Genomic DNA, 17,819 nt, shown 5'->3' with positions numbered 1-17,819 from the left:
TGGTGTTGACCGGCATCCGTGTTAAATAAAAGGCTAAATCAAATTTGAAAAAAGTATCACTCACAAACACCAAATCATTACAGGTGTGTTTACAGACCTTCTGTGTTATTTGGTTTCACTGTACAGGTAAAAGCATGGAGAGTGCTTCTGATCACACATTAACTGGCCTACTAATAGTTCTGCCTTTGTCACTCCGTAATTCATATTTCACACTGCTGGCTAAAATAGCTAGCTAGCTACGGCTAACCGTGGTAGCTACACCAGTTAGTTAGCTACGGCTAACCGTGGTAGCTACACCAGTTAGTTAGCTACGGCTAACCGTGGTAGCTACACCAGTTAGTTAGCTACGGCTAACCGTGATAGCCACTCCAGTTAGCTACGGCTAACCGTGGTAGCCACTCCAGTTAGCTACGGCTAACCGTGGTAGCCACTCCAGTTAGCTACGGCTAACCGTGGTAGCCACTCCAGTTAGCTACGGCTAACCGTGGTAACCACTCCAGTTAGCTACGGCTAACCGTGGTAGCCACTCCAGTTAGCTACGGCTAACCGTGGTAGCCACTCCAGTTAGCTACGGCTAACCGTGGTAGCCACTCCAGTTAGCTACGGCTAACCGTGGTAGCCACTCCAGTTAGTTACGGCTAACCGTGGTAGCCACAGTCCAGTTACGGCTAACCGTGGTAGCCACTCCAGTTAGCTACGTAGCCACTCCAGTTAGCTACGGCTAACCGTGGTAGCCACTCCAGTTAGCTACGGCTAACCGTGGTAGCCACTCCAGTTAGCTACGGCTAACCGTGGTAGCCACTCCAGTTAGCTACGGCTAACCGTGGTAGCCACTCCAGTTAGCTACGGCTAACCGTGGTAGCCACTCCAGTTAGCTACGGCTAACCGTGGTAACCATAGCTGCGGTAACCACCACCCACCTGTAGTGACCAGTCTTTGACGTCACTGTCGTCATTCTAAATCAGCTCATTATCAAAACTGCTTAAAAAGTCGACGCGTTCAACTGTTATCAGCTAATTACACATTCTTTAAGGCCGTCTGGTCCAGGACCAATGCTACGGAGCTAGCTTATTAGCTAACCTTACATTGGTGCCGAGCAATGGCTCTTTGGTTTGGTTGGAAAATGCTGACTGGCGGGAAAAACATATGCAGTTTTGGCTGGTATAACAGGGTTCTGGCAATGTATTACACATTTATATGAAATATTAACTGGCGAAATTGGTAAGCTAACCACACAACAACTAGTTAGCTAGCGAGTTTACTACTGTAATTCGCTAGCATCAAGCTGCGAGGCAGGCAAGACTCAATCGGAGCTAGCTAACAATAACAATGCTACCTACGACTTCCACTGAGTTTTCTACAAAAATGAAAAACATAACCAATAGCTAATGAAGTAAATACATCAAACAAAGAAGATTCCAACTACATGTAACCCACGGGTATGGCTTAAAAACAAAATACAGCCTTTTTTTGTCAAATGTAATTTTGGCCTAGGCTTTACCTTCAGTTCCGCACTCTCCGCCATCTTGTAACTCTGAGCGCAGGCGTGAAAGCGAGGAGACTAGGAGGCAGACTAGTCCGCGGAGTGAATCTCAATAGTTGTTTTGATACCTTGACTCTACTATTTAAATTGCTCTCACAATTGACCTGTAGATGGCAATCTCGCACTACATAAATCCCTTGACTTTATTTTTAAATACATCCCTGACAACCATTATACAAACAAATATTTGCGACTTAATTTCAAATGATGAAGAGACACATTAGGTTACAAGTGTGTAAAAAGTTACATTTGAGGATAAAATCACCAGTCTGTCACCACTATGACATTCTATATACCCACTATTAACAGTCTGTCACCACTATGACCTTCTATATACCCACTATTAACAGTCTGTCACCACTATGACCTTCTATATACCCACTATTAACAGTCTGTCACCACTATGACAAGCTATAGCCCCACTATTAACAGTCTGTCACCACTATGACATTCTATATACCCACTATTAACAGTCTGTCACCACTATGACCTTCTATATACCCACTATTAACAGTCTGTCACCACTATGACCTTCTATAGCCCCACTATTACCAGTCTGTCACCATTATGACAAGCTATAGCCCCACTATTACCAGTCTGCCACCACTATGACCTTCTATATACCCACTATTACCAGTCTGTCACCACTATGACCTTCTATATACCCACTATTAACAGTCTGTCACCACTATGACAAGCTATAGCCCCACTATTACCAGTCTGCCACCACTATGACCTTCTATATACCCACTATTACCAGTCTGTCACCACTATGACCTTCTATAGCCCCACTATTACCAGTCTGTCACCACTATGACAAGCTATAGCCCCACTATTAACAGTCTGCCACCACTATGACAAGCTATAGCCCCACTATTACCAGTCTGTCACCACTATGACCTTCTATATACCCACTATTAACAGTCTGTCACCACTATGACCTTCTATATACCCACTATTAACAGTCTGTCACCACTATGACATTCTATATACCCACTATTAACAGTCTGTCACCACTATGACCTTCTATATACCCACTATTAACAGTCTGTCACCACTATGACCTTCTATATACCCACTATTAACAGTCTGTCACCACTATGACATTCTATATACCCACTATTAACAGTCTGTCACCACTATGACATTATATATACCCACTATTAACAGTCTGTCACCACTATGACAAGCTATAGCCCCACTATTAACAGTCTGCCACCACTATGACAAGCTATAGCCCCACTATTAACAGTCTGTCACCACTATGACCTTCTATATACCCACTATTACCAGTCTGTCACCACTATGACCTTCTATATACCCACTATTAACAGTCTGTCACCACTATGACCTTCTATATACCCACTATTAACAGTCTGTCACCACTATGACATTCTATATACCCACTATTAACAGTCTGTCACCACTATGACATTATATATACCCACTATTAACAGTCTGTCACCACTATGACAAGCTATAGCCCCACTATTAACAGTCTGCCACCACTATGTCAAGCTATAGCCCCACTATTAACAGTCTGTCACCACTATGACAAGCTATAGCCCCACTATTAACAGTCTGTCACCACTATGACATTCTATATACCCACTATTACCAGTCTGCCACCACTATGACAAGCTATAGCCCCACTATTACCAGTCTGCCACCACTATGACAAGCTATAGCCCCACTATTACCAGTCTGTCACCACTATGACAAGCTATAGCCCCACTATTACCAGTCTGTCACCACTATGACAAGCTATAGCCCCACTATTACCAGTCTGTCACCACTATGACAAGCTATAGCCCCACTATTACCAGTCTGTCACCACTATGACAAGCTATAGCCCCACTATTACCAGTCGGCCACCACTATGACAAGCTATAGCCCCACTATTACCAGTCTGTCACCACTATGACAAGCTATAGCCCCACTATTACCAGTCTGCCACCACTATGACAAGCTATAGCCCCACTATTACCAGTCTGTCACCACTATGACAAGCTATAGCCCCACTATTACCAGTCTGTCACCACTATGACAAGCTATAGCCCCACTATTACCAGTCTGTCACCACTATGACAAGCTATAGCCCCACTATTACCAGTCTGTCACCACTATGACAAGCTATAGCCCCACTATTACCAGTCTGTCACCACTATGACAAGCTATAGCCCCACTATTACCAGTACATTAGAGTAATTCGCATCAGTAGGCTTTGTTTATGATGTTGTGCAATGTTATTGTTTTACAAATATAGCAACAAATTAATCCCAAACCACAGATTTTAATACACATATAAATAATTTAGGGTGCTACTTTAAAGTGAATTACATATACAAAGTTGCTGATTAGCAGAGAGCGAACAATGGTAATTAGTTAACAACATTGAGAAATGAAATCAAACAAACTACTTACATTAAGATAATAGCACTTAAATAGCAACACTGAAATAACAAAACTATCACAGGATATATATTATTCATTGCACTTTGCCACCAAATATATACAGTACCAATCAAAAGTGGAAACACCTACTTCTTCAAGGGGTTTTCTTTATTTTTTTTAAACTCTTTTCTACATTGTAGAATAATAGTGAAAACATCAAAACTATGAAATAACACATATGGAAACATGTAGTAACCAAAAGAGTGTTGAACAAATCAACATATATTTTACATTTGAGATTCTTCAAAGTAGCCACCCTTTGCCTTGATGGCAGATTTGCACACTCTTGGCATTCGCTCAACCAGCTTCACCTGGAATGCTTTTCCAACAGTCTAGAAGGAGTTCCCTCATATGCTGAGCACTTGTCGGCTCACTCTGCGATCCAACTCATCCCAAACCATCTCTATTGGGTTGAGGTCGGGTGATTGTGGAGGTCAGGTCATCTGATGCAGCAGTCCATCACTCTCCTTCTTGGTCAAATAGCCCTTACACAGCCTGGAGGTGTGTTGGGTCATTGTCCTGTTGAAAAACAAATGATAGTTCCACTAAGCGCAAACCAGATGGGATGGAGTATCGCTGCAGAATACTGTGGTAACCATGCTGGTTAAGTCTGTCTTGAATTCTAAATAAATCACTGACAGTGTCACCAGCAAAGCACCCCCACACCATCACACCTCCTCCTCCATGCTTCACGGTGGGAACCACACACCATCACACCTCCTCCTCCATGCTTCACGGTGGGAAACACACACATGCAGAGATCATCCATTCACCCCCACACCATCACACCTCCTCCTCCATGCTTCACGGTGGGAAACACACACCATCACACCTCCTCCTCCATGCTTCACGGTGGGAAACCAAAAATCTCACATTTGGACTCATCAGAACCAAGGACAGATTTCCACAGGTCTAATGTCCATTGCTCGTGTTTCTTGGCCCAAGCAAGTCTCTTCTTATTATTGGTGTCCTTTAGTAGTTGTTTCTTTGCAGCAATTCGACCATGAAGGCCTGATTCACTCAGTCTCTGAACAGTTGATGTTGAGATGTGTCTGTTACTTGAACTCTGTGAAGCATTTATTTGGGCTGCAATCTGAGGTGTTGTTAACTCTAATGAACTTATCCTCTCAGAGGTAACTCTGGGTCTTCCTTTCCTGTTCTCATGAGAGCCAGTTTCATCATAGCGTTTGATGGTTTTTGCAACTTGAAGAAACTTTCACATGTTTTGACATTTTCCGGACTGACTGACCTTCATGTCTTAAAGTAATGATGGACTGTTGTTTCTCTTCACTTATTTGAGCTGTTCTTGCCATAATATGGACTTGGTCTTTTACCAACTAGGGCTATATTCTGTATACCACCCCAACCTTGTCACAACACAACTGATTGGCTCAAATGCATTCAGAAGGAAAGAAATTACACAAACCTTTAACAAGACACACCTGTTTACTGAAATGCCTTCCAACCTCGTGAAGCTGGTTGAGAGAATGCCAAGAGTGTGCAAAGCAGTCATCCAGGCAAAGGGTGGCTACTTTGAAGAATTTCAAATATAAAACATATTTTGATTTGTTTCATTTTTTTTGGTTACCACATGATTCCATATGTGTTATTTCATAGTTTTGATGTCTTCACTATTATTCTACAATGTAGAAAATAGTAAAAATAAAGAAAAACCCCTGAAGAAGTAAGTGTGTCCAAACTTTTGACTGGCACTGTATATTAATGATTTATAAAAGTTATGGTCATATTTTCATTTAAACATATAATATTTTTCATGTTGTACTTTATAACTTTATATAAATTATACACAGAGTCTGAAGACACACTCTCTCATATGTTACAATTAATATCATTAAATGCAGTGGCTAATGACGGCTCTAGGTTTTTTTATGCAGTGGCTAATGACGGCTCTAGGTTTCCTTCACGCCAAGGCATTGCTCGGGTACAATGATGTGTTCATTTGATAGAGGCCAGGTGCCGGATTCATAAAGCCTCTCAGAGTAAAACAGTAAATCAGGTCCTCCATGTCCATATAATATAATGTATTATGATCTCAAATGCTGATCACATCATTTCTCAGTTTGCAAAATTCTGGTAGCTTTCCCAAAATGTCCAGCTTTCCCAGAAATCCTGGGTTTCCTGCTTATTCCTTTCTGATTCTAGGAATCTTCCGACCAGGATTTCTGGAAAAACTTTTGGAAAGTTACTGGGAATTGTCTACCCTAACTCAGACCCTGTCTCTCTCGTGTTAAATTGTCTATCCTAACTCAGACCCTGTCTCTCTCGTGTTAAACTGTCTACCCTAACTCAGACCTTGTCTCTCTCATGTTAAACTGTCTACCCTAACTCAGACCCTGCCTCTCTCATGTTAAATTGTCTATCCTCACTCAGACCCTGTCTCTCTCGTGTTAAATTGTCTACCCTAACTCAGACCCTGTCTCTCTCGTGTTAAATTGTCTATCCTAACTCAGACCCTGTCTCTCTCGTGTTAAATTGTCTACCCTAACTCAGACCCTGTCTCTCTCGTGTTAAATTGTCTACCCTAACTCAGACCCTGCCTAGAATTTTGGATACTGTACGCCTAGTCTTCAAGGTGGTAGTAGTCTTGCTTTCCAAACGGATGGGGCTCCACGGCGGACTGTGGGAAGGGGCTAGGGTGGTAGTAGTCTTGCTTTCCAAAAGGATGGGGCTCCACGGCGGACTGTGGGAAGGGGCTAGGGTGGTAGTAGTCTTGCTTTCCAAAAGGATGGGGCTCCACGGCGGACTGTGGGAAGGGGCTAGGGTGGTAGTAGTCTTGCTTTCCAAAAGGATGGGGCTCCACGGCGGACTGTGGGAAGGGGCTAGGGTGGTAGTAGTCTTGCTTTCCAAAAGGATGGGGCTCCACGGCGGACTGTGGGAAGGGGCTAGGGTGGTAGTAGTCTTGCTTTCCAAAAGGATGGGGCTCCAAGGCGGACTGTGGGAAGGGACTAGGGTGGTAGAAGAGGAGGTTTGAAGGAGCAGGTTCCAGTGCAGTGACGAGGAGTCAGCATCTTACAGGAGAATTGGTGTAGCGCGTCGTGAGCTTCTGGGAAGAAAGGGAATAGACACTAAATAGATCCACTAGATGTGTGTGTGTGTGTGTGTGTGTGTGTGTGTGTGTGTGTGTGTGTGTGTGTGTGTGTGTGTGTGTGTGTGTGTGTGTGTGTGTGTGTGTGTGTGTGTGTGAGTGTGCGTGTGTGTGTGTGTTTGTGGTCCTCACAATGCACAATTACTTTCTATTTTAGTTCATTCTCTTTTTCCTCAGTAAATGTAACTTGACAAACCTATTTGAATTCAAAAGTAGTCAAAGGCAGTTGTGGGTCAACTTGAATCAAGGCCATGCTCTAAAATGTAATACAACTTCATTAACAGACTGCATGTTTATGGACAGAGCCTTCGGGGAGCATTCAGACCCCTTGACTTTTTACACATTTTGTTACGTTACAGCCTAATTCTAAAATAGATTAAATAGTTTGTTCCCCCTCATTAATCTACACACAATACCCCATAATGACAAAGTAAAAACAGTTTTTTTAAAAATGTTTGCTAATTTATAAAATAAAAAAAATAAAAAAGAATAAATATTACATTTACATAAGTATTCAGACCCTTTACTCAGTACTTTGTTGAAGCACCTTTGGCAGCGATTACAGCCTCAAGTCTTCTTGGGTATGACGCTACAAGCTAATCACACCTGTATTTGGGGAGTTTCTCCCATTCTTCTCTGCAGATCCTCTCAAGTCAGGTTGGATGAGGAGCGTCGCTGCACAGCTATTTTCAGGTCTCTCCAGCGATGTTTGATCGGGTTCAAGTCCGAGCTCTGGCTGGGCCACACAAGGACATTTAGAGACTTGTCCCGAAGCCACTCCTGCGTTGTCTTGGCTGTGTGTCCTTTTGGAAGGTGAACCTTCGCCCCAGTCTGAGGTCCTGAGGCTCTGGAGCAGGTTTTCATCAATGATCTCTCTGTACTTTGCTCCGGTCATCTTTCCCTTGATCCTGACTAGTCTCCCAGTCCCTGCAGCTGAAAAACATCCCCACAGCATGATGCTGCCACCACCATGCTTCTCTGTAGGGATGGTGCCAGGTTTCTTCCAGACGTGATGCTTGGCATTCAGGCCAAAGAGTTGAATCTTGGTTTCATCAGACCAGGGAATCTTGTTTCTCATGGTCTGAGAGTCCTTTAGGTGCCATTTGGCAAACTCCAAGCAGGCTGTCATGTGCCTTTTACTGAGGAGTGGCTTCCGTCTGGCCACTCTACCATAAAAGGCCTGATTGGTGGAGTGCTGCAGAGTGGTTGTCCTTCTGGAAGGTTCTCCCATCTCCACAGAGGAACTCTGGAGCTCTGTCAGAGTGACCATTTGGGATGTTGGTAACTTCCCTGACCAAGGCCCTTCTCCCCCGATTTCTCAGGTTGGCAAGGCGGCCAGCTCTAGGAAGAGTCTTGGTGGTTCCAAACTTCATCCATTTAAGAATGATGGAGGCCCGTGTGTTTTTGGGGACCTTCAATGCTGCAGAAATGTTTTGGTTCACTTCCCCAAATCTGTGCCTCGTCTCTGAGCTCTACTGACCTCATGGCGGTGTGTGCCTTTCAAAATCATGTCCAAACAATTTAATTTACCACAGGTGGACTCCAATCAAGTTGTAGAAACATCTCAAGAATTATCAATGGAAACAGGATGCACTTGAGCTCAATTTCGAATCTCATAGCAAAGAGTCTGAATACTTATGTAAATAAGGTACTTCTGTTTTAATTCAAAAAAAAATACATGTCCAATAAATAAAAATCTGTTTTTGTGTTGTCGTTTTTGTGTAGATTGACAAGGAACACATGTAATTGAATCTATTTCAGAATAAGGCTGTAACATCACAAAATCTGGTAAGGTCAAGAGGTGTGAAAACTTTCCGAATGTATTGCATGTTTGCAGAATTACAAACCATTTAGCCACAGCAACACTGTCTGTTCACAGGTTCACATTCCTATGTGTGTCCCTTGTGTATGAAAACTGCAGTAAAAATGTTTTTTATATATATTTTTTATATTTTATATAAACTGCAGATTTCATTCAAAAGGCCACACCTAGTTAGGGATGTTTACGTGTGAACAGGCAGTTTTGCTGTGGCTAAAGGGTTAGATGTCTTCACATGTTGCGTTCACATTTTTGTTCATATATATAGCACCAGTCAAAAGTTTGGACACACCTACTCATTCAAGCGGTTTTCTTTATTTGTACTATTTTCTAAATTGTAGAATAATAGTGAAGACATCAAAACTATGAAATAACACATATGGAATCATGTAGTAACCAAAAAAAGGGTTAAACAAGTCTAAATATATTTTATATTTGAGATTCTTCAAAGTAGCCACCCTTTGCCTTGATGACAGCTTTGCACACTCTTGGTATTCTCTCAACCAGCTCATGAGGTAATCACCTGGAATGCATTTCAATTAACAAGTGTGCCTTGTTAAAAGTTATTTGTGGAATATCTTTCCTTCTTAGTGTGTTTAAGCCAATCAGTTGTTTTGTGACAAGGTAAGGGTGGTATACAGAAGACAGCCCTCTTTGGTAAAAGACCAAGTACATATTATGACAAGAAGAGCTCAAAATAAGCAAAGAGAAATGACAGTCCATCATTCCGTATGTGCTATTTCATAGTTTTGATGTCTTCACTATTATTCTACAATGTAGAAAATAGTAAAAAATAAAGAAAAACCCTTGAATGAGTAGGTGTGTCCAAACTTTTGACTGGTATTGTATATCTATCTACACACTGAACAAAAATAATAACACAACATGTGAAGCTGTTCTCGTGTTTCTGAAACAAAAGATCCAAGAAAGGTTAAATATGCACAAAAAGCTGATTTCTCTCAATTGTTTTGCACAAAAAGATGATTTCTCTCAATTGTTTTGCACAAAAAGATGATTTCTCTCAATTGTTTTGCACAAAAAGATGATTTCTCTCAATTGTTTTGCACAAAAAGCTGATTTCTCTCAATTGTTTTGCACAAAAAGCTGATTTCTCTCAATTGTTTTGCACAAAAAGCTGATTTCTCTCAATTGTTTTGCACAAAAAGCTCATTTCTCTCAATTGTTTTGCACAAAAAGCTGATTTCTCTCAATTGTTTTGCACAAATGTGTTCACATCTGTTAGTGAGCATTTTTCCTTTGCCAAGATTATCCATCCACCTGACAGGTGTGGCACATTAAGAAGCTGATTAAACAGCATGGTCATTACGCAGGTGCACCTTGTGCCGGGGACAATAAAGCATCTCTGTCTCAGAGCTCTACGGACAATTGCTTCGACCTCATGGCTTAGCATTTACTGAGACATACACACACACACACACACACACTGTAAACTATGGGACCTTATATAGACAGGTTTTTGGCTTTCCAAATCATGTCCAATCAATTGAATTTACTACAATTTGACTCCAATCAAGTTGTAGAAACATCTCAAGGATGATCAATGGAAACAGGATGCACCTGAGATCAATTATCATGTCTCATAGCAAAGGGTCTGAATACTTTCCGAATGCACTGCATATTTATTTATTAGCATATTCCTACAAGCTTCATATCAGTTACCTTTCAACTTGTGTTGAATAGCATAGCGAGCCTTTTTCTCTCGCTCCAGCTCACTGCATAATGTGTCTATATGTAAGGGACAGAAGAATATATTAAGAGCTAAGATTTACATCAGTGGCTGATGTCAAACTTTGGGGACAGTTCACCATATTGTTTTAGCCCTGAACTAACTCACGTGATTCGCCTAGTCAAGGGTTTGATGATTAGTTGACAAGTGGAATCAGGTAGGGTAGCTGTGGAACAGACCAAATGTATTGAATGGCTGGGAGTCCACGAGGATAGGTTGGGGATCCCCTGATTTACATCATCTTTTGATCATCTTTTAGTGATGTAAATCTACAGTTATGGCCACATACAGTGGGGGGAAAAAAGTATTTAGTCAGCCACCAATTGTGCAAGTTCTCCCACTTAAAAAGATGAGGCCTGTAATTTTCATCATAGGTACACTTCAACTATGACAGACAAAATCAGGGGGAAAAAAATCCAGAAAATCACATTGCAGGATTTTTAATGAATTGATTTGCAAATTAGGGTGGAAAATAAGTATTTGGTCACCTACAAACAAGCAAGATTTATGGCTCTCACAGACCTGTAACTTCTTCTTTAAGAGGCTCCCCTGTCCTCCACTCGTTACCTGTATTAATGGCACCTGTTTGAACTTGTTATCAGTATAAAAGACACCTGTCCACAACCTCAAACAGTCACACTCCAAACTCCACTATGGCCAAGACCAAAGAGCTGTCAAAACACACCAGAAACTAAATTGTAGACCTGCACCAGGCTGGAAAGACTGAATCTGCAATAGGTAAGCAGCTTGGTTTGAAGAAATCAACTGTGGGAGAAATTATTAGGAAATGGAAGACATACAAGACCATTGATAATCTCCCTCAATCTGGGGCTCCACACAAGATCTATCCCCATGGGGAGAATGTCATATGGTCAAATGAAACCAAAATATAACTTTTTGGTAAAAACTCAACTCGTCATGTTTGGAGGACAAAGAATGCTGAGTTGCATCCAAAGAACACCATACCTACTGTGAAGCATGGGGGTGGAAACATCATGCTTTGGGGCTGTTTTTCTGCAAAGGGACCAGGACGACTGATCCGTGTAAAGGAAAGAATGAATGGGGCCATGTATCGTGAGATGTTTCGTGAAAACCTCCTTCCATCAGCAAGGGCATTGAAGATGAAACGTGGCTGGGTCTTTCAGCATGACAATGATCCCAAAACTCCGCCCGGGCAACGAAGGAGTGGCTTCGTAAGAAGCATTTCAAGGTCCTGGAGTGGCCTAGCCAGTCTCCAGATCTCAACCCCATAGAACATCTTTGGAGGGAGTTGAAAGTCCGTGTTGCCCAGCAACAGCCCCAAAACATCACTGCTCTAGAGGAGATCTGCATGGAGGAATGGGCCAAAATACCAGCAACAGTGTGTGAAAACCTTGTGAAGACTTACAGAAAATGTTTGACCTCTGTCATTGCCAACAAAGTGTATATAACAAAGTATTGAGATAAACTTTTGTTATTGAGCAAATACTTATTTTCCACCATAATTTGCAAATAAATTCATTAAAAATCCTACAATGTGATTTTCTGGATTTTTTTCTCATTTTGTCTGTCATAGTTGAAGTGTACCTATGATGAAAATTACAGGCCTCATCTTTTTAAGTGGGAGAACTTGCACAATTGGTGGCTGACTAAATACTTTTTTCCCCCACTGTACATCTCCATATGTTCTGAGTTTATCGAGATACAATTAGAGGATAGATTATTCATCAATTGATTTATTTAGCAAACAATTACATTTGATCAATCAACCAATTGTATGTATTCATATAACCCTTTTTACATCAACACTTGTTGATGTTGTTTAATGGTCCTACTTTACTAACAAAGTTGTAAGCGGCTCGTATTTTATACCAGTATGCCTCCGTGTGAATGTTTGGTATGTTCTCACCTCTCACAATATGAAGCTGCTGAACCATCTCCTCCCTGTAGGACAGCTCCCTTTTCATCTGATGATTGAAATTATCTGGGGAGAAATTACAATAGCTTAGTCATCTTTAGTATAGCCAATAAACTAGCCTACTTGGCTATTCTTTTAATATGCCAGCCTATACACTCTGGCATCCTACTGGGGCAAAATGGAATCTAGCTTCCTAAACTTCCATTGCAGGTGCAACAATACACCTCCCCCCTCCTCCTCCTCCTTAGCACGACACAACGCGGAGTGCCTGGATACAGCCCTAAGACGTGATAAATAGCTAAATTACCATTGCAGCCATATGCGTTTGACAGCAACATCAATTATAATCGAACCATGCAATACAAAATTAGCATGCACTAATGCCGCGTTCATATGCTAGTCGTAAAAAAATGAAACTCAGAAATGTCCGACTTGCTAACTAGTTGAACGCGGTACGTATATAACTACAACCAGATAGCAGGTCAAAATGTCAGAGTTTCCTTGATCCGACTAGCATGTGAACGCAGCATGTCAAATATAACGCAGTGCAAAACCTAATCGAGTTGTTTGTGTTCAGCGTTCAATATGCTGATCACGACAAGCATGACATTAAGAGAAACTCTCTCTAACCCGTTGGAATCAAAAAACTATAAACCTGTGACATTTGATCACAATAGCTATGTTTCCATTAACTTGTCCAGTGATTTATTTTTTTGTCGACATTTAGAAAGTTCGCATAGATGCGACAATTGCCTGCTAGGATGCATTTCCATCCATTTAACTACATTGTTTCAATAAAAACGGCGGGGCGCAATGACGTCACAAAAATATACAACGTTTTCGCAACAGCCATACAATGTCGAATAAAAATGTAGTGGTTCAAGTGTTTCCATTACCTAGTTAGGCAAATTGCGCATTAATAAATTGGCGACAGCCTGTTTGCCCTCCCACCTATCCAGCCCAATTTGCTGAAATGCATATTGTACATATATGCACGAATTGATTGTGAGACTGTGTTGACCTATTCTGTTTCATGTCTCAGGTAGACCGTGAAAGTCAGCACGGATAGAATGCAATAGTTGACTAATATTTGCCACATTCTAATAATGGTAATGTGTCTAACGTATAGCCACAGATCTAGAGCCCATTCACTCCGGGCTGCCGAGGCTCGTCCGCACCGTGCTGACACTTACACTCCTGTACATCTGGAATAATTGTCTGGTGGAAACTTGCCAGCCAACTAGATAAGCACGGCAAAGCAATTCAGGCATTCTTAAAACTCAGGACAATCCTTGTCCTGCAAAGAAACATTACTTTTATAGTTGAAAAATAGATACATTTTGCAAGCAGTAAGCGAGGAATTTACAATGAAATATAAAGTGGAGTTTATAGTTACGTGATGACATCACGTGCCCCGCGTACCTTCGGCAATCATCATTTATCCGAAAACACAATTTCCGTCATCATTTGTATGATATAAAGTTAGTTCGACAAAAAAGAGAAATTAGCCTTCGAACGGATAAAAATGTTGTTGATTTTTATAAAATGTCTCCTATATCTGCCGTTTCCATTACACATGTCGCAATTAGATATTTTGTTTGCGACATTGCTTTTGTCCAGCCAGCCAGCAGCCAGCCAGCGTCGAATAAACCTGGATCAATGGAAACCTGCCTGCTGAATTATACCTTTTAAATGTTGGAATTCTCGTTCCAATTTCTTCCTTAACTCCACTTGCTCCGTAAGTTGTTTCTGCAATTCGTCTGTAGAAAAGGAACGAACCAACGTGTTAAAAATAGAATATTAATACGGGTTTGAAAATTGCTTCGGGGTTTAGACTAAATGGTATAGAGTAAATGTTGTAGGTTAAATGGTATAGGCTAATTTATGTTAAACGATTCATGTTAAGCGATTTGGTAAATGGCCTCGGGGGAAGCTGTTCTATTTCTTCTAACCTATTCTGTAGGGATCAATCCAATTATTAAAGAAAGTATATCATAAACAATAACATATTTAAACTAATAGACCAACATGTATGATTAATAATAATATTAATATTAATTAGAATGGTTATTTAATGGTTTTATATTTAGCCAGTGTTCTATGTTTGTCTGAGATTATGCTAACATTGTGTGTAGCTTCCTCGCCTGAATGCACACAGAGAAAACATTTATAAGAGTACAAAAAAATATATACAAATAGGCAATAAAATATAGGCTTAAATACTTGTATATTTAAAGTTCTGACGGAAAATGTAAAATGATCGTATTATCAACTGACAAGTGTAGCGCTTAAACTTACCCTCGTTCAGTGCTTCTCTCGGGCCCTCCTCCCGGCTTTGGCCCTTATACGACTTCGTTTCAACCTCCTTCACTGTCGAAGATGGCTCCTCTCTACTGGCACAGTCGTCTGAATAAACAACAAATAAGTGTCATTCCTTTTCACAACATCTATTTTATTATTTAAAAAAATATATTAACAGAACAACATCCAACCTTTCGATTTCACATTGTCTGTCTGGTAATTCGTTGCTGAACCAAAAGCATATGGACTGCTCCTGTCCGGTGAATACACCTAGATAAACCAGACAGGATAATGAGGATAATTAGTCATTTGCATACAATAACGCTCTGTGACATTGGGAACACATTCTCCTATTGGACAGTGTATTTGAACGGCCTTTTATTCTCTGCTATTCACACAGACAAAACAAACATGCGCATACAAGTGACAAAATAAGCCCAATATGTGTGTAAAAACAAGAGGATGATGACTTTTTAATGAATCAATGAATGAATCACAATTAAATAGTATATTCCTTAGTATGTAAATAGCCATATAATAGAATGAGACGGACCATATCAATCACTCACTTTATCAAAAGACGTGGTCTTATTGCAGACCGGCAGCTGTTTGCCATGTCTATCTCTATTTGAAGACAGCACCACCTGTATAGGTAGGTTCATTCTCTGTGAATCGACCACAGCGGCCTGCTCTGACTCAGGTATGGATTCAAGGCCGTTTGGTGAACCTGCACCGCGCGAAAGGCTTAGAACAGGGACAGGGGGGCTCCCGCAGTCCTCAACGGAGTGCGGAAGTGACTCCTCATCCTCCTGTGATTTATTGGTCTCCACGTCCACATCTGTCTCGCCAACGCTCTCCACGCTGCCTGGCGATAAGGACCTGTAGCTCGAGCTCTCGCTTAGGAAATCCGGTGACAGATACCCAGCTCGAGCCCCGTTGTACTTCCCCCGGTTACCGTATAGTTTGGCTATACTCTTCGCGTCTTTGATGACGGGTCTGAATGCGGAGACATAGCTAATCTTCCGGGGTAGAACGGGCATTTTACCGTCCATTGACCTCGCCTCATCCCCGGACTTGTCATCCTCATTCCGGGTGGACTGAGTGCTGGAGCACCGCTCACTATCCCCCACACTGTCCTTTGGAATGTTGCTATTTCTGTCACTCTGCTCGGATGCGTCCAGCTCACTCTGTCTGGCGCACAGGACCTCCGATGGCTGTTTGGGCTGGGCCTGGTGCTGTGGCTGGGCCTGGTGCTGTGGCTGGGGGAAGGACGGTATGGACAGGCCGTCTGCAGTAGGCCAGAACATGGGGAAAGAGTGGTAGGCGCTGTCCTTGGTGCTCGGCCAGGAGAAGACGCCAGAGAGGTGGGCTTTATTCGGCTCCCCCATCACACCACCGCCATCCTTCTTCTGACACAACCCGAAGGCCGGAAACCCGTATGGGTGTGGGAAGAGAGGTGGAGGGATCTTCACGTTCTGCAGCATCCCGTAGCTTTTGCTGGGCACCGGGATAATGGGATAGCTGCGCGTGATGCTCGCTATACTCCCCATGCCTCCCCGGTTGTCCTCGCAGCGGAGGATTTTAGGGGGGATCTCCGGTGAGCCTCTCCGGGGCAGGTTGGAAGGTCCTTGGTGAGGTTTTAACGGAGAGGAACGTTCGGGCCCGTGGCGGTGCATTGGCAGCGTCCTCTTCCTGCTGCCCCCGTTGAACATGGCTTTGACGTCCTCCCACGCATGAGCTAAATCATCCGGCGAGCCCTTGTCGGTCAGTTTGAGGTGTCTCCTCCAGGAGTTAAAGTTAGCAGCGTCTGGCTGGGTATACTTGGATTCTGATGTTCGGTGAGAGTGGAATATGAACTTATTGGGAGAAAAATACATATTGCAGAAGGAGCACTTGATACACTTGGCTCTGGAGCTGTTGTACCTGGCTGGTATGAAGTTACCACGGCTCCCCCACGTGCACTCGTGGGAAACATCAAACGCGAAATTCTCTGGTAGTTTTGGAGGGTTGTGGGCTCCGATAAACGATTTACAAAGCCTCTCTGCTTCGCGCTTTGTGATCATCCCACAGCGCCTCGAGGAGATGGGCATAGCGCCCGCACGCCTCAGAATCTCCAGCTGGACTGGGGTGCACTGCACGCAGGTGATGCCCAGAGCCACGCGCCGGTTGTGGATCTCGTTATAGCTGTAGTTCTTCAGCAGAGTGTTGGAGATCTGCGCCAAGCACAGTCTCTCCTGACCGTCCAGCACCAGGCAGACTATGGGTATTCCATACAGTGCGGTCTCGCTGACCTGGTTGGGTTTCATGTTGGGGTTGAATGTTGGGAGGTCCTGTTTGGAGCTCGGTGGAGAGCAGCTGGAGTCCCGTGTCGCAGGTAACTGAGGAGGATTACACTCCATTACTGGAAGCCTGCAGAAGACAAAAAACAGTTATTTTCATGATAATGAAAATGTATGTTGTTTATTTTCGTTTCCCCCTTTTTGTTAACCAATGAACGCTAGTTAATAAACAATCATTATCCTCTTTCCAGATGAAAAAACATCAACAGTATTGTTATAACATTGAATAGCCTAAAACAACAGAAAATAATACAAATATTATTATTATTATTAATAACATTAACACTATCCCTTATCATAATAATGATCCAGTAGACCTAATTAGCCCATACTAATAATAAACAGGTTAGAAAAATGTTTCTAATACTAAAATGCAATAGTCAAAATAATAACAATTTCACGAGAAAGGTTTTGTGGTTCCTCCGGATGAAAATTTTTCGGGGGATATTGGTCTATTAACCGCCTGCACAAGTCATTAACGGATGGGAGCTGAATTTAGCCGGGCCCAGAGATATATGAATATAGCTTAGCAGGGACAGCTAAGAGGCGAACACGGTACAGAGCAAAAGGAGAAAACACATTTAGCAATGCCAAGAAGCTTTTAACCAAGAGG

General features: G+C 42.2%; 2 protein-coding genes across 4 annotated transcripts in view; both read right to left on the bottom strand.

The window, feature by feature from the left end:
- The window catches only part of LOC118380120 (E3 SUMO-protein ligase PIAS1-like), a 68,280-nt gene extending 66,689 nt beyond the window's left edge, over window positions 1–1,591 (bottom strand). For all 3 annotated transcript variants that reach the window (XM_052466878.1, XM_052466879.1, XM_052466881.1), the window contains exon 1: window positions 1,502–1,591. In XM_052466878.1, the coding sequence (XP_052322838.1) occupies window positions 1,502–1,525 (24 nt within the window). In that variant the 5' untranslated portion in view covers window positions 1,526–1,591. The remainder of the gene's footprint in view (window positions 1–1,501) is intronic.
- Window positions 1,592–5,674: 4,083 nt separating this feature from the next.
- On the bottom strand, window positions 5,675–17,266 carry LOC118381225 (SKI family transcriptional corepressor 1 homolog-B-like). The gene is made up of 7 exons (XM_052467056.1): window positions 15,437–17,266; window positions 15,059–15,137; window positions 14,865–14,972; window positions 14,252–14,326; window positions 12,558–12,632; window positions 10,603–10,668; window positions 5,675–7,061 (listed from the first exon to the last, which is right to left on the bottom strand). Exons 1-7 carry the CDS (start codon window positions 17,264–17,266, stop codon window positions 6,964–6,966), a joined length of 2,331 nt encoding a protein of 776 aa, XP_052323016.1. The 3' UTR covers window positions 5,675–6,963.
- Window positions 17,267–17,819: the final 553 nt, after the last annotated feature.

Source organism: Oncorhynchus keta, chromosome 17 (genome assembly GCF_023373465.1).
Source record: "Oncorhynchus keta strain PuntledgeMale-10-30-2019 chromosome 17, Oket_V2, whole genome shotgun sequence".
In the NCBI taxonomy this organism is placed as follows: Eukaryota; Metazoa; Chordata; class Actinopteri; order Salmoniformes; family Salmonidae; genus Oncorhynchus; species Oncorhynchus keta.
The sequence above is the reverse complement of the archived record's forward strand: the minus strand, read 5'-3'. Positions and strand labels throughout refer to the sequence as shown.

What these genes read in the sequence shown, in the direction of transcription:
- LOC118381225 (XM_052467056.1), bottom strand. Translation starts at nt 17,266, where the DNA reads ATGGAGTGTAATCCTCCTCAGTTACCTGCGACACGGGACTCCAGCTGC. An exon ending in GCAGCTTCATATTGTGAGAG is followed by an intron (nt 10,669 to 12,557) that starts GTGAGAACATAC and finishes CCTTACATATAG; the next exon opens with ACACATTATGCAGTGAGCTG. An exon ending in TATTCAACACAAGTTGAAAG is followed by an intron (nt 7,062 to 10,602) that starts GTAACTGATATG and finishes CTTTCTTCCCAG; the next exon opens with AAGCTCACGACGCGCTACAC.